General features: G+C 53.6%; 3 protein-coding genes across 14 annotated transcripts; all 3 read right to left on the bottom strand.

The window, feature by feature from the left end:
* Nucleotides 1–44: 44 nt before the first annotated feature.
* On the bottom strand, nucleotides 45–3,560 carry TRIM65 (tripartite motif containing 65). 2 transcript variants are annotated; one of them, XM_015879603.2, is made up of 6 exons: nucleotides 2,981–3,547; nucleotides 2,659–2,754; nucleotides 2,353–2,586; nucleotides 2,055–2,235; nucleotides 1,744–1,827; nucleotides 45–1,101 (listed from the first exon to the last, which is right to left on the bottom strand). In XM_015879603.2, the coding sequence occupies exons 1-6, from the start codon at nucleotides 3,416–3,418 to the stop codon at nucleotides 539–541; spliced, it is 1,596 nt and encodes a 531-aa protein (XP_015735089.1). In that variant the 5' UTR covers nucleotides 3,419–3,547; the 3' UTR covers nucleotides 45–538. The 2 variants fall into 2 exon arrangements, with proteins under 2 accessions (XP_015735089.1, XP_015735090.1); XM_015879604.2 differs by lacking the exon at nucleotides 1,744–1,827 and having other exon boundaries at nucleotides 2,981–3,560.
* A 1,120-nt stretch (nucleotides 3,561–4,680) lies between these two features.
* On the bottom strand, nucleotides 4,681–9,568 carry MRPL38 (mitochondrial ribosomal protein L38). Its single transcript, XM_015879606.2, has 9 exons — nucleotides 9,437–9,568; nucleotides 9,112–9,291; nucleotides 7,787–7,915; nucleotides 7,501–7,709; nucleotides 7,140–7,212; nucleotides 6,728–6,773; nucleotides 6,227–6,385; nucleotides 5,703–5,839; nucleotides 4,681–5,330 (listed from the first exon to the last, which is right to left on the bottom strand). Exons 1-9 carry the CDS (start codon nucleotides 9,501–9,503, stop codon nucleotides 5,194–5,196), a joined length of 1,137 nt encoding a protein of 378 aa, XP_015735092.1. The 5' UTR covers nucleotides 9,504–9,568; the 3' UTR covers nucleotides 4,681–5,193.
* A 330-nt stretch (nucleotides 9,569–9,898) lies between these two features.
* FBF1 (Fas binding factor 1) lies at nucleotides 9,899–21,204 on the bottom strand. 11 transcript variants are annotated; one of them, XM_032448343.1, is made up of 31 exons: nucleotides 21,107–21,204; nucleotides 20,538–20,648; nucleotides 20,346–20,373; nucleotides 20,164–20,205; nucleotides 19,778–19,859; nucleotides 19,575–19,635; nucleotides 19,276–19,326; nucleotides 18,919–19,063; nucleotides 18,513–18,593; nucleotides 18,176–18,295; nucleotides 17,205–17,361; nucleotides 16,860–16,996; nucleotides 16,364–16,466; nucleotides 15,899–16,258; nucleotides 15,696–15,776; nucleotides 15,371–15,483; nucleotides 15,131–15,189; nucleotides 14,989–15,033; nucleotides 14,771–14,905; nucleotides 14,479–14,579; nucleotides 13,859–14,065; nucleotides 13,279–13,386; nucleotides 12,993–13,132; nucleotides 12,543–12,661; nucleotides 12,303–12,425; nucleotides 11,792–11,977; nucleotides 11,156–11,332; nucleotides 10,829–10,966; nucleotides 10,598–10,730; nucleotides 10,143–10,243; nucleotides 9,899–10,073 (listed from the first exon to the last, which is right to left on the bottom strand). In XM_032448343.1, exons 2-31 carry the CDS (start codon nucleotides 20,538–20,540, stop codon nucleotides 9,990–9,992), a joined length of 3,420 nt encoding a protein of 1,139 aa, XP_032304234.1. In that variant the 5' UTR covers nucleotides 20,541–20,648; nucleotides 21,107–21,204; the 3' UTR covers nucleotides 9,899–9,989. The 11 variants fall into 11 exon arrangements, with proteins under 11 accessions (XP_032304234.1, XP_032304239.1, XP_015735057.1 ...); XM_032448348.1 differs by having other exon boundaries at nucleotides 15,389–15,483; XM_015879571.2 differs by having other exon boundaries at nucleotides 15,696–15,773.
* Between the last annotated feature and the right edge of the window lie 12 nt (nucleotides 21,205–21,216).

Below are 21,216 nucleotides of genomic sequence, written 5' to 3'. Positions count from 1 at the left end.
CCAATTTCACCCACTTACCAGCATCCCCAGGGATGAGAAGCTTCAAAGCTTTGAGGTTTTATTCTGGGTCAGATCAACCTTGGGGCAGAGACATAGGAAATCACGTTTCCCTTTTCTCTGTGCTGCTGTAAACAGAGCCATGACTATTTCTGCTGCTGGACATGCAGGAACAGAGGCACCCAGCTCAGCCCCACCTGCACTGAGGTCACACCAGCAGGAAATCAGAACTTTATTGGGGTAAACAGCTTCTTCCAGTGAGAAACGTGTCACCCCAAAAGGCAGCTCTGCCACCTCCAAAGCAGTGTGAGGGGGTGGGGATGGCTGGGAGCACAGGACCTGCCTGCAGCCCCCACACCTTCCCATGGGCTCTTCAAGCCTCATTTTCCTCCAGGTCAAAAGGCAAAAGGGAATCCCATCTCCACATCCCATCTGCATGGGAGCACAGCCCCCATAAGTCCCTATGGACAGTGATTGGGGTCTCCATCCCTGCTGCAAGAGCATCACCATTACCTGTGTGCCTTATTCCCTACCCAACATGTCACAGCCCCAGCTCTCCATCATTGCCCTCACAGTCCCTGTGGCACAAAGTGATGGTGCGGCCCTCACACAGCCAGAACACGGGGAACAGCGGCTCCGTGAAGACGGTGTGGAAGGAATGGATGAGCTGCACCTCCTCCCCGAGGCCATAGAAGGAGAGCAGCCCACACTCATAATCCAGGCAGACCCCCAGCTCGGTGTATGGCCGCAGCTGGATTTTCTCCTCCTGCCCCTTGTGCCGGGCGACGTAGCTGTCCTCCCTCACCTGCAGCCCCCACGAGCCGCCATCCAGCCCAATGTTGAACTTGCAGCCCTTCACTTTGTGCCGGGAGAGCCCACCGTAAGTCACCCCCAGCACCACAGAATGGCTGGAGATGGTCACCTCCCAGTAATGGCGGCCCTGCCCGTAGCTCTGCACACACAGCACCTGCCAGGGCTCGAAGCGATGGCTGCGCTCCTGCCAACCTGCAGCGGTGCTGGGGCCGTGCTTGGCTCTGCGCTGAGCACACGACAGCTCCAGGTACTTGTTGGCCGTGTCGGGATCGAAGGTGAGGTTTCGGTGATCTGGGGACAGCAATGACATGGGGATGCTTCAGCACAACCCAAAGTTCATGGCAGCCCCCACCAGAACCCCCCTTCCCCCTAAACAGATGGGTTTGAGGAGGAGATATGGGGTTGTGGGATTTACTGACCTGGTCCCATTGGCTATTCTGGGCTCCTGGCTGCTGCTAATAAATGTTGTTGGTTTTTCTATTAATAACACTGAGAACAGCTCATGCGACTCAGTGGAAGAAACCCTTATAGGTCCTGTATGCACTGATTGCCTTGCTGGGAAAAGCAACCTGACCAAAGCACCCTAAATATTACAAGTATTTGGGTTGTTTTTTTTTCAGCAGGGAGGAGATGGGAAAGGAAGCATTTAGGAAACGGTCCCTAAAGGAAAAGGGAAGGGGCACCAAGGGCTGAGTGTGGGGTGGGCACTGGATCAGCCCTGCACACCCCTCTGGGTGCTGGCACTGGGACAGTGCTGCATCCAAATCTGGGGCATCGGGAAGGGTGGGAATGGGGTGAGATCAGCAGGGGCTGACCCCATAGCAGGCACTGTGGGAAAGCCATCCCTTGTGCTGCTGCCCCCTACTAAGGAGCCTCTCCCCAACCCCATAGTGCTGCCCCAGCCCTGCAGCATCCCCCCCTCCTGCTCCTCACCCTTCAGCAGCTCAGCACGCAGCCGGCACTTGGGGACAGGGCTGGACACCACCTTCATTGGTGTCTCCTCGGGCTGCACCGGGCCTGTGGGTGACAGGGACAGGCATGGAGGGTGATGTCACCCAGCTGCTGAGGGCAGAGGAGAAGGGAACCCCATTGGGTGCACATTTGGGAGTGAGCAGCAAGGAGGGGACACGCAGGAACCACCCAGCCCCTCCTGTACCCAGATACCTGCCCTCATCCCCGTGTGTCCCAGCACAGTCTCAATGGCCAAAGTGAGGTGGAGGCATTTAGGGCAGCCTGAAGCTCACCTGGGGCAATGGGGTCAGGTGCTTCAGGGGCACTGGGGCTCAGCGAGGCAGGCAGCTCCTCCAGCAGCAGCCTGGAGGTAGCAGTGAGGATCTCGCTCATGGGTTCCATCACAACAGCCACGTTGAACTCCACCAGCGGTGGCACCTCCATGCTCTGCAGGGTTGGGAGCTGCAGGAACTCCTGCAGATGGACACACAGATATCAGGGGAGATGTGACAGCCCCCAAACCTGCATAGGCAGCCCCAAAATGCCCATTCTCCATCCTTACGGGTGGGATTTGGGGTGTACCAATGGTACCTTGAGGAAGGTCTGATGGTCAGTGCAGTCCATCAGGTGCTGTGCCTGGTCCCGGTGCTGCCCAAGAGCCTCCAGATGATCCTTCAATGCATTCCGGTCCTTTTCTATATGTCCCATAGCCACTGACTCCTCCTGCTTCACCTTGGCTACCATCTGCTCCCGGAACTTGGCCAGCGCTTCCTCCAGGTGGGTAAATTTGCTCAGGATCACAGCTTGGAGCCTCTCAGAAGAGTCCTGCAGGGATGGAAGGCTGTGAGGTGTGGAGTGCTCCCACCCAGCCCAGCCCTGGGGTGGCTGTGGCCTCACCTCGATGCTCTGTGCCCGCTCCTCCAGCTCCCGCAGCGCCTGCTCCATCCTCTCTGCTTCTCTCTGGGCTTCTTCCAGGGACCTTTCCAGCTGAGCCTGCGGAGGGAGGCAGCCCATACTGCAGCCCCTTGCCCCCAAGGACCATGTTAGGAGCAGGGCAGGCTGCATTCCTTTGCTGCTTCGTGCCTTTACACCCCTTTTTTCTAAACCAAAGGGATCACAAACGTCACACAACGGGGCTCCCCTTGTTCTGCCTTTTGGGGCGCCCTCCATGCCTGACAGCCACACAGCTCAGCACACAACCCCCCCATCTCTTCCCCACCTGCTTCCTGGAGCGCACGTCTTCAAACAGAGCCGTGCGGTGCTGCTGGCACCTCCGCACGACGCACACGCAGCAGATGCAGCGCTGCTCATCCTCACAGTACAGCTCCAGCGGGCGGCCATGCAACGAGCACAGCCCAACATGGGCCACCTCGCAGCCCCCTGCCTGCACCCTGCCCGTCCGTGCCAGCTCCACCACGTCGCTCAGCGTCACGTTCTTCTTCAGCTCCAGATGCTGCTCGCAGCTGTAGCGGCACGTAGGGCACGTGTAGCCCCTCTTGGGCCCGTTGACCGCCTGCTCCTGTTTGTTCCTGTGGTTGTCGATGCAGTGCTCGCAGAAGTTGTGCCCGCAGGGTAAAGTGATGGGCACCACAAAGAGCTCCAGGCAGATGGAGCACAGCAGTTTGTCCTCCAGCTTCTCCGAGGTGGGGGAGGCCATGCTGAGCTGGGGATGGGGAAAGGAGCAGGAGGGTTGGAAGCGGCCTGCAGAGCAGGAAGAGATGTGTGACGCTGAGCATAGGGGCGGGTCAGGGCTCTGGGCCAGCAGTACCCTTAAAGTGACACCCAGTGGGTGCAGCTGCCCAGACACAGCACTGCAGGATGCAGGAAATGCTGCACTGACAGCACCATGCAAGGGGCTAACAGGGCTCAGAGCAAGGCATGCCATTGTATCCATGCACTGGATGGGTTTTGCACTGTGGAATGATGGAATTGCACTGTTCTGTGCAATTCAATTTCACTCTTTCATTTGTCAATCGTTGCTCCTTGAGAGAGCATCTGTCAGAGCAGCTGCTTGTCCTCCTTTCTGCAGTGATAAAGGCTACAACCCAGCCAGCCCAACCTCACATCTTCCCTTATTATGCAGCTCATGCTACTCTCATGTGCTCAGGCACCGCTGCTTGCAGAGCAAGGTGGGCATTCCCAGTCTGCTCCTTGCCTGTTTTCAGTGCACATCAGCAGGGCTGAGCATTGAAACACAACACAGGCATCAAGGCAATCAGCCCTCATTCAGCTGGAGCCTGCAGCCTAAAGGGACTGCACTGCCCTGCACCAAACCCCCTCTCCTTGTCTTCACATCGCTCACTTGCTCCCAACCTCTCATTGCACTCCTTGTCTGCTTGCCCTTGCAGGCCCCTTATTGCTGCACACACGTTACTGGAGTTAAGCTGTAACAGCTCTGCAACCTCCTTGCATGCTGTTGCTTTGTGCTCACCCCTCAGGACAGCAGCAGAGCACCCTGCAGATAATGGTGCTGAGCAATGGCAGCAGGTGGGCACTTCCATGCAAGCTCCTTTGCAGGCTGGAGGGTCTTAGGATGTGTCTGGGGAGTTATTTAGAACATGAAAGTGAGAGATTGCACTGAGGTCGCTGCAAAGCAGAGCAGAAAGCATGGACTGCAGCAGTGCCAGCTCTGTCTGTGCTCCATTCATCCACATCTGGCACAGGCTGTGTAGGGAGTGAGGTGAAGGAGACTGATGTTCATGTGCTTCAGCAGCCATTAGGAGAATCCAGCCTCACAAATGCTGACCTTGTATGTCTTCACCACCTGTGTAGTTGTGCTCCTCCCTCCTTACAAAGCCCAAGAAGGGAAGGAGATCCAGTCCAGAAGAGCTGTGCTTCTCCACAGAGCTCCCCCAGCTCTGTACCACCTGGCTGGTACGCCAAGCTCTTCCCAATAAAGACAGGTCAGCATCACCAACATCACTCAGAGTATTTAATCTGATTCATTAATCTGAACACAGAAATGAAAGCTGGCATAGCCCTGAACTGCAGCACAGAAAGGGGAAGGAGATGCAAGTTGGCCTGGATTGTTTGTTTCATGGGCAGGTGAAAGGAGAACGGTCACCCTTCCAGAGAAGCAAGGCAGGGCATCTCTGGTGGACTCTGTCTTGCTGCTGCTACTCATCAGCTCTGCTACAGAACCAGTAGCGGGATTTCAGCCTGGATGTGGATTAGTTTTCATCCACGAACGTGCTCTGAAACAGCCTTTTTCCCTGACAGCTGCCAGCACTGAATGCCTGTTGCCCTCAGCCGCATGCCTTCCAGCAGAGCCAGCAAAGTGGAACTCAGAGCCAAGGTGCTGAGATTTTGTTGTCTCTCCCTCTAGAGGCGCTGAAGGCTCCCGACTGCCCGGCTGGGTGAAGGCAGGGAAGCCGGCAGCCCCATCTGCTGGACCTGCACTGGACAGCAGAGCAAAAGGGAGACACCAGGGCCCTAGTAAATGCCATAGGTGGGCTCCTCGCTGTCTCGGTATCTGTCCAGGTATCTCAGGGGCTGGTAACGTGGGAATTTTAACTGTGGAGGATGGTAAACGGGCGGCCGCACGAATTCAAACACAGGCTCTCTCATATCTGCAAAGGGACAATGGAGAACGTTAACAAGACTGCTCAGATCTAAAGCCCACCCTCCCCCCACGTGCACACAAGAGCTGGGCTGCTCAAGCACACTCTGGTGAAGCTCTTCTTGATGTTATTTTAAAAAGCTTATTCAAAATGGCTTTTTGGAGGTTGTTCCCTCAGACTGCTGTCACTCTGGTGGAAGACAGCTCAATAAGCACCAGGTCTGTGCTGTAAAAGATCTTAAACAAGTGCCTCTATGACAGCCAGGACCAAGAAAGATAGAGAAAGATAGAAAGATAATAGCCACAGCTCACACACTGAGGCTGTGTGCGACACACAGGGGCACATCCCAACCCACAAGTGGGCCCACAGTGCATGACTTACTGAGCAGCTGGTGGAAGATCCAAGTAACAGAGCTGTCCCACTGGCACTGGAAGAACGCCAGCCCTGCTGGGGTCATGTCATCCTCGTGCTTTCTGTAGAAGTCAAACGTGCTAAAGGTTCGCATCTTGAGGCTGTAGCTGGAAACAAGACACGAGCACAAGAACAGGTGAAGCTTTTTTCCTACATCACCTGGCTAAGCAACAACTTCCCCATGTCACCCCATAGCACAGAAGTGCAAAAGGCAGTTGCCAACAGAACATCTCCCAGCTTCTCCAGCTGTGCACACAGCTTTTCCCTAGGCAAGGCAAAGCAGTCTCCTAACAGCCTGCTTCACAGTAACAGGACTCAATAGTGCAAGGCTGGGGTCGTGGCTTCAGGCAACATACAAACTCAAAGCAGCCCAGAACACCCCTACAGACTGGACAGAATTACTCTGCTACAGCAGTACTGGGCTTGTTGCAATAGCAAACAACAGCTGCTAAGCCAAAGGAAGCACAAAACTGCCTAGAGAAAGCCTGACTTACCATGGCATCGGCCGGACATCCTCGCTGAAATCTATGGGGCGATCTTGCTTGAAGAGCAGGAAGATGAAGCGATGGTAGCCAGTTCCCATGGCAGGGAAGGGGGGCAAGTAATGGCACATCTCCTTACCCGACTTGATGTCATTGCCTGGGATGTTTGTCCTGAACACAGATTTGTTTCACTAGACAGCCATTCATTTCCTTCCATTATGACCAATAGTTCCATACAGAACTGTGGGTCACACTGAACTATACTTGGATTTGACTTTATGCATTGTTTGACATGCCAACAAGTAGAAGAAGTTGATTTTACTGGAAGAACAACCATACTCAGTGATTTGAATACCAAGCAGCAGCAGCATTTGGAGCTACTGAATCTTCAACAGGACCAAAACCAAGGGGGGAAAGATGCCAATGGCAAGAAAAGCAGAGAAAGCCATGGAACTGTCTTAACAAAAGCTTACTCCCAACCTGAACCCTGTAGCAATAAAGTGCAATACTCACACCAGCCAATGGAGGTACTCTGAATCAGTCTCTCTTAAATGTCCATCTGTAAATGCACACAAAGGAGAAACAGGCCTTAGTGACAACTCAATGTTTGCCTCAATCACCAAATAAGAATGACCAGAACCTACTCCAAGGGTGGGGGCACAGCTCAAAACCTCCCAGTGTTCTTATTCATAGCAGAAAAATGATTTGTTATAGGACTAAGCTCAAAACAAAAAGCAAGGAATTGTGGTTTCCTTTCCAGATACAGGCTTTGAAGCTGTTTTCTGTACCTGCAGCTTAAGGGACAGTCCCTGCTTAGCAAGTATCATGTGATACATGATGACGTGATCATCTGATGCAGCCAAAAGAAAAAGGAAACCGAAAGCAGAATGAAACGACATAGTTAAAGATGTTTCTAGGAACTCACCTGGATTTGTGAGCAATAAAGTCCAGAGAGAGCCTTTATCTGCCTCATACGACACTTCAGGAGGATTGGAAGCCTAAATAAAAGACAACAGCAACCACTTGAACAACAACTTCCATTGAGTCTAACTGTAATGCAAAGAACATGAATATGTCCTGGGCATGGCCATGACACAGCAACAGTTCCATCCAGGGAGCCCCAAGAGGGATAAGAGCCAGCCAACAGGCAACGATCCTGTTGCAAACTTCTGCCCTATCACAACCAAGAAACATCCCTCTTTAACCACAGAGGAAATACTTCTGTAAGAGGAAGCTCCCAGAACAGACAGCCTTCCCATGGGAAGCCCCCAACACCCCTCACACACCTCTGATGGAGTCACCATGTTCCCGTAGTAGACTGGCACCACGTGCTCATCTTCCTGGTTGTATCCCACCCTCAAACTAACCCAGGGGGTGAAGGTGGCCCCCTGGAACAAGTCACGAAATATCCCATAGTGCTCCGCCAGGCGCTGCTTGTGGTAAGGGCCGCTGGTCTTCTCCCATTCTGCCCTGACCTCATCGAGAGGGATCAGTGCTGTGGAGACAGAGAAACACTGCAGGAGTTGCTGGGGGGAGGGAATGGCTGGGATGGGGGCCGGTGGGGGCACACACCAGTCCGGAGCCGTGCTGCTCTCTCCATCTCGGCGTTCTGGTGGTTCTGCTTCAGGATTCTTTTTCTTTCCTTGTGTTCTCCCGCCCGTAGCACCTTATCACGCGGCAGGCTGATGTCAGTCTTCGGCTCTTTAGAGAAGGGTAATAAAATCACACGTGTGAAGTCTGAAAGCTCCCCCCCCCAAAATACAAGCTACAGTAGACCTAGAGAGTGTGGGAAAGAGAGGCAGACCTCCAGCCATCAGCTACTCCATTCCACCACCTCCACACTTCTGCTCCCTCCTCCCCAAGCTGGCTGCATCCTCAGCTCTAGAAGTTTGTAGATCTGGCCCTGGGGGCTGCTGGGCACACAAACCAAACTGCAAGTGGTCTAAAAAGTCTGTTTTTCAGGTCTTTCCTTGGATACTGTCAGTGCTTTAAGAAACCCCCACTTTACTCCATTCTATCTTTTAGAAGGTCCTGGCCAATCCCATCTCCTAGGAAACAGCTGTCAGACTTTTTAAGTGCTCTGATAATGACAAGGGGGAGGGCTTTTAAACTAATACATGGGGAGATTTAGTTGAGGAAATGCTTTACAGTGAGGCCACGGCACTGCACAGAGCTGTGTGCACTCCATGCCTGGAGGTGCCCGAGGCCATGGCTGGGTGTTGGTGGGGGGCACCCTGACAACAGCAGAGATGGAGTAAAGCCACTACAGCGTCAGGCAGCAGCTTGGACCCTCATAGACCCATCCCTTCCCATAGTACTGACCCTCATAGACCCATCCCTTCCCATAGTACTGACCCTCATAGACCCATCCCTTCCCATAGTACTGACCCTCATAGACCCATACCTTCTTATAATACTGACCTTCGTAGACCCATCCCTTCTCATAGTACCAACCCTCATAGACCCGTCCCTTCCCACAGTACTGACCCTCACAGTCCCATCCCTTCTCACAGTACCGACCCCCATAGATCCCTCCCTTCCCACAGTACCGACCCTCATAGATCTGTCCCTTCTCATAGTACTGACCCTCATAGACCCGTCCATTTCCACAGTACGGACCTTCATAGACCCATCCCTTCCCACAGTACCGACCCTCATAGACCTAACCCTTCTCATAGTACCGACCCCCATAGACCCGTCCCTTCCCACAGTACCGACCCCCGTAGTCCCGTCCCTTCCCATAGTACTGACCCTCAGACCCATCCCTTCCCATAGAACCAACCCTCATAGATCCATCCCTTCTCATAGTACCGACCTTCACAGACCTGTCCCTTCTCACAGTACAGACCCCCATAGACCCGTCTCTTCCCCCACATTCCCGTCCGGTCGCTCCGTACCCTGCTGTGTGTCGCTGTACTGTCGGTACGTTTTCCACCACCTCACTTTCCTGCTCTCCTTCTCGGCCATTTTAAAGTACCGTGTATAACTGCGGTATTTCTCCAGCTCTTCCAGCCTGCTCACATCAATGTCCTCGTTCGGCATCGGGCCCAGGGGGGCGGCCCGTTTACAGAGCGCAGCTGGAGACGCAAAGAGCTTCATTATGGGATGGAACGAGCTACCAGGAGCAGCAAGGCCGCAGACTCCCCCACCCCCTGACTTGCCCTTCCCATATGTGCCCCAACCCACAGCCCCGTGCAGGCCCCGGCCCCGGCCCCATCTCACCCGCGGTACCGAACGCCCGCCCGCTCCAGGCGCAGCGCAGCGCCGCGCTCAGCAAGGGCGCCGCCATGATGTGCGACACACACAGCAACGGGCTGCGCCGCTCATGGCCTGCTATGAAAGGCCCCCGCTGCCATAGCAACAAGGCCGTCCAGAGCTGTGCCTGCCTAAAAAGGCCCCGTCGCCATGTTGATAGGGCTGCCCTGCGCAGAGCCTGTCTAGAAATGCCCCCACGTCCCCATTTTGTCGAGCTCTCCTCGTCCCCAGTGACATTTCCATCCCTATGTCCCCGTTTAGATCTTTCCCCGTTTAGATTACTTAAGTGACCTCGGTGCCAAAAACGAAGCCAATAAAAAAGACATTAGCAGCGCCCCTGAAGCAATGAAGACCTGACACACCACAGAGCCAAGGGGAAGGACTTCACGCTGCGAATACTCAATAGTTCTTAAAGAAAAGAAGGGCAGCTTCTTTAAACAGACATCATTTAATACTTGTTCCCCCCCATCTGCACAGCCCAGCACTCAATGCACACACAGCTCAAGGCGACAATGGCACCTCACACTGACAGAGGTGACGTGTTGTAGGACGCCTTCTTCAGGGTCTCCAGGAAGAGCTGCTCGTCCTCCAGGAAACTGTGGTCCTGAGCAGGGAGGATGGGGTGTCAGAGCTGCACCCTGCCCTGCTCCCGGCCCATCCCAGCCCCACTCACCTGCTGTGCCCGGTGTTTCAACACCAGCAGTTTGGCATAGAGCTCCATTGAGGCGGTTGTGTTCACATTCCTGTGCAATGTCTTGATGGGAGGTGGAAAACCTGCAATGACAGCACAAGCGTGCAGTCTTATTGCTGTTAGAGGAAGATGGGAGCAAAAGAACATCCCTTTTTTGCTTTCTGAGTGGGGTCCTGCCCAGCTTCCCAGAGCAAATGGGCTTTAGCCCACCTATATCTCCCTCTATTCCCCCTCTTGGCATTGCCCTGGCTCACAGAGCTCAACAGAACTCCTTAAGAGCATGGAGCGGCCAACACCAACTCAGACCTGATGTTTATACTGTATATAAACAGCTAAAACAGGCCCCAGTAGCATCTCAGTACTTCTGAGAAGTGAATTGAAAGTGCAGCAGTTCCCCAGCATGCCCCTTCCCACCAGCAGTGTGCAGAAGGCCTTACTCAACGTGCTGGAGAGACCCTTGGTGGAAGCACTGAGGTTCTGGTCTGTGTTCAGCAGCAGTGTGGGGTTGTTGGGCAGCTTCTTGTGCAGTTTTTCAAGCTGTCTCCTCTGCTGAGCCACGCTCAACCTCTCCTGCCCCATCCCAAGGAGAAAGGGAGAGGTGATCAGCAAAGGTTCAGATTCTTGGCATGGTGGCCCCAGGCTAAGAAGGGAAGGTGAGGGTACATTACCTGTTGCAGGTGCTGTTCTTGCTGCTTGAGCTGCTCCAGGTGTTGCTGTATGACCTGCAGCCTGGCCTGGTGCTCGGACTCTATCCTACACGCATCCTGCAGGGCTCGCTCCCCTTCCTCATACTTCTGTGCTGAGAGCTGCAAGGCAGAGGATGGGGAGAAGGGGGGCAGTGACCCTCACTGCCCTGGGACAGAATGCCTTTGTATGTCCCCTCATCTCCCCTCCAGGACAGGATCAGGATGCATGGCCTCAGGAGGGATGTGACACCCCAGCTTTGCTGCCAGTCTGTGTGCAGCTGTGAACTGCAGCACAAGTGTTCCACCTACCTTGCTCATGTTCTTGATCTCCTCCTCCTGCTGCCGGATGCGCAGTGCAGCCCCTTTCACCTTCTCCTTCTCCAGCCTCAGCTCATGCCTGGCCTCCTCCAGCAGCTCTCTGTCCCTTTCCAGTTGCTCCTCTTTGACCTTCAGCTCTCGGCTCCGTATCTTCAGCTCTGCTTGCTCCTAGGATGGACATGGGTGCAATGGATGTATTACCAACCCTGTCCTGGACACTATCTCCTGTCTTCCCAAGTGATGGGAGTCATCTGTCCCACTGAACTCCTGCTGTACATCAGGTCTGTGTTGCAGACCAACACCAAGCAGTGCCCTCATCCATTCACTCTTGGGGACCAGGGCCCAGCAGAGCTGGGATTGTACAGGCACACACACATTACCACTCTGTTAGACCTTAACAGTGCAGCTCTTGCTTCACTGTCTGTGCCCCATCCTTTCTAACCTGCCCCAGGAGGGAGCTGCCCTGGGAAGAATCCATTTCCCATCACCAGACACAGTGCAATGACTCCATCCTAAACACCCAAAGCCAGCTCTGAACTTCTCCCCATGTTCCTGCAGGTAGGATGGGGATTCCTGCTGTCTGCCAGGCAGTGCTGGATGCTACAGGAAGGGGTTCTGCTGCCATACCTTGGCCAGGCTCATGATGGTGCCTTCCCTTTGGGAATCCAACTGCAGGGCTCGGTCTATGTCACGCTCCATCCGTTCCTTGCTAAGCTGCTGCTGGGTGTGAAATTCAGCCCACTCCACAGCCAGCTTACGGCGCTCCTCCGAGCACTTCTGCATCACTGACTTCTGCTCCTCCAGCAAAGCACTCTGCAGAACACAAGAGGGAGATAGACAGCGTTAAGTATTCCAGCCGTGGGATTTTCTCCTTTAACCCATCTCTGCCACTAAACCCCACCTGACATCTATAAGGCTGGCCAAGTCGGTTGCTTAGGGTGAATCCTGCATAGAGAGGCGGATAGATGGCACCAGATTCACTGCACCACAAGGCATGGCATTGAGCAGGCAGGGGACAGAGGGGAGATGAGGGATGCTGTAGCCCAGAACTCAGTTTTTCACCTACCATACATTGCAGTGTAGCCCTAGACAGACTCATGAGTACGAAAAGCACTTAGAGATGTCTGTCCCATCTCACCTTTGCCCTCTCCAGTTCTGCCCGCTCCATGGAGAGCTGCTGGGTCATGACTCGTCGCTGCTCCTCCAGGGAGCGCTGCAGAGACTCCACTTTGGATTGCTCTGCTGTCGCCCTCCACCGCTCCTGGTCCAGGACACAGGGAAGAAACAAATAGCATTTACAAGCTCCAAATCAGGGATCTCCAATGGGGAGACATTACCTTCCTCATATCCAGAGAGCTGACCCAGGCTGTGCACCCACCTGCTCCAGCAGCCGAGTTTGCTCACTTAGCCTGGCCTCCATTTTGGCAATCACCTCCTGGAGTCGGTTCCTCTCCTCTTCCATGTCCCTCTGCTGCTGTGACAGCCTGTCCTGGAGCACTGGGGAGAGGCAGCAGCAGGGCTGTGAACCCCAGGGTTCTGCACACTTAACCCACAGCACCCTGAGCGCACCACCACCACCCTCTCCAACATCCTTCATCATGCTGGGGTTGGAAGCTCCCTCTATATCCATCACATTAACAAAAAAACCCAAACAAACAGTGTGATCTTGTGCTCATCATCTGCATGTTGCCAGGACACTGTTTGATAATGCTGAGGAATCCAATGACCACAGTAGACAGATCTTTGTCAGCCTGTGCTCCTGGCCTTTGGCTGGACCTCCTTATTTTCTGGTCCTACAGCCCTGTCACCAGGTGAAGGGCAGATTTACCTTTGAGCTGCTCATCCCGCTGCCGGGCTCCCATGGCCAGCTCCTGAGAGGTGCTGTGGTGTGCGGCCTCCACCTTGTGCGAGAGCTTGTGCAGATCACTGGAGAACCTTTCCATCTGCTCAATGACACCATTCAGAGACCTGCAGAGAAAGCAAGGGGATAGGTCACCTCTGCGGGACGTGCTTCATATCACTATAGAGAGGAGCATCTGTGGCTGGTTCCTGCCCCGAGGCTGGTTACTGCAGGACAGGGAACGCAGTGGACCGGTACCACTGTCCATCAGTACCTGGTGTGTGAAGTGGCGCTGGTCACTGCATCGATCTCCTGGTCTTTCAGTCTCTTCAGCCGCTGGAGCTGCTCTTCGTGGTCTTTGAGCATCTCCTGAACAGATGACCTGCAGGACACAGAGGAAGGAACCCAATAGGGGATGGTGTGAGTTGGTGCTCCCCGCAATGGGCACTGTGAATGAAGCTTGGTTGTGGGGTTGAGCTGGGGCGTCCCACTGACAGCATTCACATCTGGGATGGGCTACATTTGAGGGTGATGGGTTTCTTTGCCAAAAGCTGTAATTTTTCATTGGCTATCACCATGTAGATATCAGTGACACAAGGACCTGAATATAAGGAATAGGGGGACATAAAACATTTGGCTCTTCTTTCAAAATACAGCGCATTCACTGTGAAATGATGTCTACAGCCAGGTCTTGCTCTGCCAACATGCAAAGCCAATCTCACTCCAAAATCCACCGCAACCCAGTGCTTCTGGAGCCTGATCTTTCCTTTTTCTATGTCCCCAAAACATTTCCTGGTCCATTTCCCAAGATGGAGGAGACAAGACTTGCACTACATGCATTATGCTCTGCTCACCTCTGCAGCTCTCGCAGCCGCTCCAGCTCCTGGGCGCTCTGCTGCTCCAGTGTGGCCATGTGCTGCTTGTGCTGTGCCACCAGATCTGCCCGTGCCTGCTCTGCATCGTTCCTCTGTGACAGCAGCTGAACCTCCAGCTGCTCCTTCTCTCTCCGCAGCCTCACCTCCCGCTGCCCATAGGTTTCCTCCACCACCTCCATCCGGCTCCTGATCAGAAACAGCCCCCAAAGGTGTTAGGGCAAACAATAAGTGCTGCTTTCATGGCATTACCTGGCACTCTCCATCCACAGTGCACATGAGGACCTAGCAAGGAGATTGGGGTTATGGTGTGCAGGGGAAAACTGAGGCACTTTCTGCAGACTGAGCCCTGAACTGTCCCACTGCTGCCCAGTAAGGTGTTCTAGCTGAGGACATGCCAGCAAAGGGACTGGTCCCTCTTCTATCAACAGTGGGACAGTGTTGGTGAGAGCAGATTCCAGTGGGTCAGCATCAACACGGCTTTGTGCCTACCCACTCTGGGGATGGATTTGGAAAGCTTTCTTGCAGTCCCACCAATGGAGAGAGGAAAGGGCTACAGGCAAGAATGTGACACAGAGGGAGGGTGGGTGAGAGCCCTGTACCTGTGTGCGCTCTCGAGAAGATCCAGGTCCTTCTGGTGCCTCTGCTGAAGGCTGTCCAGCAATAATTTGTGCTGCGTCCGCTCCAGCTCCAGCATGTGGACCTGTTGGGCATGCAAAGTAGGTCAAAGAAGGACAGAGCTCCTATAGCAGCACCTGGTGGCAGCAGGCATTCCTGGACTGGGAGGTTTCTCTTCTCCCCTGTCATCCTGATGCTGTATGGAGATGATTTAGTTTCTCTCCTCCCACTAAGTAACTTGTGGTACCCCATCCAGCAAGCAAAAATGGGGCTTACTTGGCTCTCCAGCTCTGCCACACGGGCCTGGGCACTGAGCAGTGCTTCCCGACAGCCTGTTGGATCCTCGTAGGGCTGGGATGTGGGAGCTCCTGGCCACCTCTCATGCACTGAGCCCAGAGATGTGGATTCGACCTGTGGGAGATGAATAGATCAAGATTCAGCATCATGGCTTTGTGGCATAGCCATCAGCTTCTGAGCGACATCATGAGCTTCACCTGCAGCTGTGAGGCAGCCTGGAGGGGTGCACTGGGCATGGCAACCTGCAGAGACATGGATGCTCTCAGGGAGCTTGACACTGGGCAGGGCCCAATGATCCCTCTGATCCTGCACCTCCAGGCATGGTCCCAGCAGACATACCTGAGCAAGCTGGGCAGGGCTTTGCATCTCTTGCTCTGCTGGGGATGGTGCTGCAGGGCCTGAAAGTTCAACAAATGTGTCATTCAGACACAGCAGTGGGAATCATCCCCTTCCAGAAGGACGAGGGTCCAGGTCTCCCACACAGAGCAGAAAGGCTCCTGCTCTGCTCCAGCAGCCGGCCATAGGGACACAGAGTCAGCCCAGCTGCCCAAAGTGGGCCATGCTGCTCCCCAAACTGACCCATCATATGAAACACACCGACGTGGCCGGCATCTCTCAGGGGTTCCCTCTTTGCAGGCTCTAGTGGCTGAGCTGAAGCTTGTGTCACAGTGCTGAGCCAGGGGACAGGCTGCCTGTATGGGCAGAGAAACACATGAGACAAAGCATGCTGACACACAGTGTCACAGCTCATGGTGAGATGCAAGGACATTACCCTGCCTGGTACATCTTAAGTTTAAAGGTGTTCGTACAGAGCTGCCTTTCCTCTGTTACAGAGTCTCAGACCAAACTGACCAGTGTTGGCTACTGGCTACAGAGGACGAATGAAATGAGAAGGAAGCCTTACCCAGAGCTGTCTGCACTCGCTGCCTTGTCCTGCAGGGCAGCTGCCTGTGGTGCTGCTCCTGTAGAGGTGTCTGGCTGGCTGCAAGCAAAGAGCATAAGATAGTGCTTAAAATGGATTCCTAAAAGCTGAGCCAAGGCTTTCTGAGCGGCCATCCTGGAGCTGCTACATACAGAGCAAACAGGAACCATCAGTCATGCCCCCACCTGATGGGAGGGCTGGGATCCAGCCCTTTGCCTGGGGTCTCCAGGGGCACAGCACTTCCCTGCTGAGCCTTTGCCTGAGCTTGGGCCTTCTTGCGAGACAAGGCAGCGCTCAGCCAGTTCTCCTCTTCCAGTTGGTTGGGTTTGGACGTTGCTTCTCCTGTAGCCGGGAGCTGCTGGGAGCTCACAGCAGGACTGGTTTTAGCTGGAGATGGAGGCTCCGAATCCAAAAAATCCTCATCTTTCAGGCCCAGCCAGTCACCCCCAGCCCTGCTGCCCCGTGCAGAGCCCTGGCTGGATGCAGGAGGAGGTTTGGAGGGTAGGTCTGGTTTTGGTTCACCACTGCTCTCAGCTGAAAACCTGCTGCAAGGAGAAGGAGTTGCAATGCCTGCCTGTGAGGGTGACCAGGGTGAACCTCTGCTAATATGGTCAGTGCATGGAGCCACGGTCACACACACAGCACAGTACCTTACAGACTGCCTCCTGGAGGGGCGGCCCTCGGGTGTGCTGGCCACCGTGGGCTGGTAAGCTCCAAAGACAAAATCCTCCTCGTCCCAACCCTCTTCCTTCTCTGTTCAGACAAGCAACTTTGAGTCAGCACCTAGAGGAGCAGCGCCTGGCCAACATACCAGCCCTCCTCCTCCCCTGCAATTCCCAGTGGGAAATCACAGCTGGAAACACCTCCATTGGAAACCTGTGAGCAACGTGGCTCCTCACTGAGGCTGGGAAAAGCATCTTTGCTGGAAACCAGCCCGTGTTCCAAGGCAACTGAGTTGTGCAAACACCCCCAGCTTGCCCCCAAGCCACAGTATAACATTTTGCTTTGGCTGCCTTCCCCGTGGGGCTGCTGGGGAGCTCATTAGCAACCCTGCTCACCATTGCAAATAGGGTATTTCCCCTGTAAGTGCCTTTAGATATCAGCATCACCTCTGCAGACTTTCCTAGCATCCCTGGCTGCACTCACCTGGCTGTTTTTGGTACTTCTTATCCAGTTTGAACTCTCTGTGCTCTCCTGCACCTGGTCGTTCCAGGATCTTGGTGACGGAGCCTCGTCCCAGTAACTCATCCAGCTTGGAGCGGGCCGGACGCACCTCCTCTCTGCTGGGGACAGAGCAGGAGATGATCCACGAGGCAGAGCCATCCCCAGACACTGCCCTGTCAATGTGTTCTGTCTCTTCTCTGTAAATGAGGCTGCTCTGGGATTCAAGAGCAGAAGCTCCAGCAACCCCCAGCATGGTGACATCACCTCATACACAGACAACCCCCTGCTTTACTCCCATCCCTCATTCATTGCCCAGGAATGCCTTACTCTTCCGCCTTCTTTCCCTGCTTCTGGTCTCCTTTATGGCTATCACCGAATCCCAGCACATCCATCAGGTCATCAGCATCATCATCATCAAATGTCAGCTCCTCCTTTCGCCGGGCTGGGGCTGCAGTGTGTTGGGCTGTCTGGGGTGGGAGTAGCTCTGTGGATAGGGGCACAGAAGCAGAAGATTTGATCAGGACTTTGTTGTTTTACTTTTATCCCAGCAATGAGAGATCAGAACAGCCCGAGTGTTCTTTCTTCTCAAAGTCACTTTGAAATAGCACATCTCAGCAACCAAACCCCACGGCAAGTATCAGAGTGACTGATGGGACACTGCTGAGTTTTGTAACATGGTGTTTCTGGCTCTGTTTAACACCAGATTTATGGCTTTTTATATACCTTTCATATCAGGTAATTCCAGCCCCCTGTAAAATATTCCCCAGTGCACCCTCAGGCCTTGCCTTAACTCACCAGCTGCTCTGTCCACCTCTGCAGCAGAGCAGATTTAGTGGCATGAAGGGACTACACAGTCCTTTAACATTCCTACTGCAGGAACAAGAGGTTCAGTGCATAAGTCCAGCCCCTATAGAGCTGGGTTCAACCTGGAGGTGCCCTGATTGAGCTTTAGCCTGAGCTGATTGACGGTGCTCTCAGCCACCTCAACCCTCAGCCAGTGACTTGCTTTCATTTGGCAAGGCATGAAACAGGCTGGATGAGGCCAAAGGTAAGAGCTGAGCTTCCACTCCCAGCAAGGAAGGGTCAGTGCTGTAACCTGTGGCACACTGGAAACATCAAGCACTCAGTGAGCTGTGTTACAATTAACCCCATGACGAAGCTGCTCTATAAATGATCACAATGATTCGTATGAGATGGAACCAGCTGGGTTGCAATTTATTCATCTGGAACCCACACAAACTAATCCAAGTTGCCAGTTGGTTCAGTATGTAAGAGGTGCACTGAGCATCCCTGCTTACCTTTCTCTTTGCCCAGCTCTGTTTTCTTCTCTGTGCTTCTTTCACTGCCTTTTGGAGATGGTTTCTTGGGTACATCCTGCTCCTCATCAGACAGAAGCCCAGCCAAAGGATCGTTTACATCTAGGAATTTTACCCCATAGGGGCAGGAAGGGATGATAATAATAATGGCAATGCCAATAATAACAAAACAAACTGAAAACCAATAAACTCAATATTATTTAGAACAACTCTGGACTAAGCCAAGTACCCCATAGCCCTCAGCTAACAGAAGAGAAGCAAAGGCAGAGCCCTCAGCTGCTGCCAGGCATCGACATGTGGAAGAGAAGGGAGAACCCACCTTCAAAGTGAAATTTCTTGTACTGTCGGGAAGCAGGTGGGGATGAGAGCGGTTTCTTATCCATCTCAGGAGCAGATCCTCCTAGAAACAGAAGCCACAGCTCACTCAGAGCACAGCAGACAGAGGAGTCCCAGTCCCGCTCCAGCTGAAGGCTGCTTTTCTTGTAGTGTTCCCCATTAAGCACCTCTATGGACTGGGAATCTCTATGGAGGAGCTGCCTCACAAGCAGGAAAGGGGAGAAGTGCCTTGAGAAGAGCAGGATGTACTGGGAACTGGTCTATCCTTATTGCAGCCCCTCTGTCTTTCCTTCCATACAGAAGTGATCAGGAAAAGGATTTTGGTATGCAAATACCCCGTGCTTGTTCACAATCAAGCTGTGAAAAGAGGAGCAGAATTTCCTTTTTACCTTTCTCAGGAGCTGGCACCTTCCCTGCAGATTTCACTGTTCCCTCTGAGCTGTTACATTTCCCTGGGCCTTTTGTAGCTGCCTTTCCCAGCCCAGAACTGGGTTTTGATATTCCCAAAAGATCAGCTTCCATGTCATCCATTTCCTGGAAAGCAACAGGATGAAAGCAGTGAGTGATGGATGCCCCAGTGCTGCTGTTCCCTTGGTACAACACTGCCTATCAAAAAGGGGTGTTTCATATTGTGGAATCATAGCACAGCCTGGGTTAAAAAGAACCACAATGATCATCTGGTTTCAACCACCCTGATGTGTGCAGGGTCGCCAACCACCAGACCAGGCTGCCCAGAGCCACATTACCTTCAGGGTTTGCAGCACAGCTTGTGGGTCTGCATCAGAGATACTCGATTCCTGTGTGCCAAAGAGAGGAGAGATCAGACAGACAAACTCTGCAAGCTCCTCATCCCAGAAGTAACAGCCTGGAGTTCAAAACCCAGATGTAAATGTAGACCACAGGCATCTACTACAGTCCTAAGTAAACTGCTCCAGCACTCAGAGCCCACTGCAGTCCTGGATGGAGTGATGCCAGGGGTGAACTTGGCCCCATTCAGCCCCAGCCTTTGGGACACCCTGGATCTCTATTGAAACACTGGGCTCACCTCTGCAGCTTCCACATCCTCTGCAGGAAGCTTGCTAAAGAAATCATCCTCCAGAAATGACCTGTAACACAAGCCTTGGGTTTAGCAGCACCACACATGAGCTGGGGAAAATGAGGCTAAAATGAATAATAGCAATTAAGACATCAGTGCTGGGACTGCTGTATTTAAGCAAGCAGCTGAGGCTGCATGCCAATGGAACTCACTTCTTGCTGGCCTGCAAGCTGCTGCCCCGGGCTCTCCCACTGCTGACATCAGCTGGTTGGGAAGATTTAGCAGGGTCTTCATCTGGAAACAAGGCAGAGAGAGATTATGATGTTAGACATAGGCATATTTGCTGACCTAGGAATGCCAAGGGGGAATTTGTTGTCTCCTTATGGGCCAAAAAAGGCTTTAACTGGAGATGAACTTTGTTCTGCCTCCCCAAGCCAATGTCCAACCCTGTTCAATGCACATAGAATCCATGTTCTCAGCTCTGCTCCCTCCTTCATCCCCTCTCACAACTGGAGCCCTCCTGGAGAGCAATGGCTCTTACACCAGCTCCTCCTGCTCCCAGGAGGAGTAACAGTGTGAGGATGCTGCCCTTCCTTACCATCGTATCCCAGGAGGTCACCCAGCACGTCATCAATGGAGCCTAAAACAAGACGTATTAAAGGAGCTGAGGCAGGTGAGATCACTAAATCAGATGTAAAAAAGCCTCCTATTTCAGTAAGAGGCTCCTAGCAAACCAAAGCACCTTTGGGTGCTGGAAGGAAAGCAGGTGGGTGAACGTACCTCTCAGACTTGCCTTGGATTTTGCAGCCTAAGAAAAAAGGCAGATTGCCTTGTTACAAGATGAACATCCACCCCGTGCTTTCCCCACACACACTGAGCAGTAATGAAGCCCTCCCCTTCTGCCACCACATTAATGAGCCAGAGCCATAAAGCTGGGCTCCCCAGGCCTGCTCTGTGCCCTATCACACTCACCATTGCAGGAAGCCTGTGCTCAGGGCAGGTTTGTTTATAGGTTCACCTGAGCTGCACCTTCACCTCTCAGGGGGTCTGAGAGCATCGCTCACATCCACACCAACCTCCTACCTGCAAGGATAGGAAGATGCACTGAGCTGCCTTAATGAACGTACCTCTGTTATAAACATCTCCCCATACTGCTTGCAGGCTGCCTCCACGCTGCTCTGAGCCACTCCGAAAAGCCTCAATCAGAGTTTAAAAGCAATAAAAACACAAACAAACCCCAGATGGCGCTGAGCTCCTGAAGCTGTTTATGTGGTTAATATCCTGCTGCAAAATAACCCCCCATGCTCCGGATCCACAGTGCCAAGGGATCCCAAACAAGAGGCACAGCCTGTCCCACTGGGCCCAAGCAGAAAGCAAAGCAGCATGAAGGGAACCCCCCAGCTTTCATCCTGCTGTAGCTCTCCCTGCCTCCCATCAGCGCGGCACACACAGCGCACCCGACACGCATCACAGCGCTGTGCCCATATTGCTCCTCTCCCACATCCCCAATCTCAGCACCATAACGGCTGCCCCCATCATACCGGACACCCACCGGACACAGCTCATCCCCCCCCCATTTGCTCAGGAAGGCCCAGCCTTCCCTTCCCTTTCTTTTCCCTTTCCGTTCCCTCGCAGCCTGCTGGGAAGTGTA

This window comes from Coturnix japonica, chromosome 18 (genome assembly GCF_001577835.2).
Source record: "Coturnix japonica isolate 7356 chromosome 18, Coturnix japonica 2.1, whole genome shotgun sequence".
NCBI lineage: Eukaryota > Metazoa > Chordata > Aves > Galliformes > Phasianidae > Coturnix > Coturnix japonica.
The sequence above is the reverse complement of the archived record's forward strand: the minus strand, read 5'-3'. Positions and strand labels throughout refer to the sequence as shown.

Bases quoted from the DNA above. Each gene is read 5' to 3' on its own strand.
- TRIM65 (XM_015879603.2), bottom strand. From the start codon at position 3,418: ATGGCCTCCCCCACCTCGGAGAAGCTGGAGGACAAACTGCTGTGCTCC. The intron at 2,587-2,658 runs GTGAGGCCACAG...CCATCCCTGCAG, and splicing joins AGCGGGCACAGAGCATCGAG to GACTCTTCTGAGAGGCTCCA. The intron at 2,236-2,352 runs GTACCATTGGTA...GTCCATCTGCAG, and splicing joins ACCATCAGACCTTCCTCAAG to GAGTTCCTGCAGCTCCCAAC.
- MRPL38 (XM_015879606.2), bottom strand. From the start codon at position 9,503: ATGGCGGCGCCCTTGCTGAGCGCGGCGCTGCGCTGCGCCTGGAGCGGG. The intron at 6,774-7,139 runs GTGAGTTCCTAG...GTGCATTTACAG, and splicing joins TTTATTGCTCACAAATCCAG to ATGGACATTTAAGAGAGACT. The intron at 6,386-6,727 runs GTGAGTATTGCA...ATCTGTGTTCAG, and splicing joins GAGTACCTCCATTGGCTGGT to GACAAACATCCCAGGCAATG.
- FBF1 (XM_032448343.1), bottom strand. The intron at 16,259-16,363 runs GTACTGTGCTGT...TTCTCCTTGCAG, and splicing joins TCCAGGAGGCAGTCTGTAAG to CAGGTTTTCAGCTGAGAGCA. The intron at 15,484-15,695 runs GTAAGGCTTCCT...CTGCCCATACAG, and splicing joins GCGAGTGCAGACAGCTCTGG to GCAGCCTGTCCCCTGGCTCA.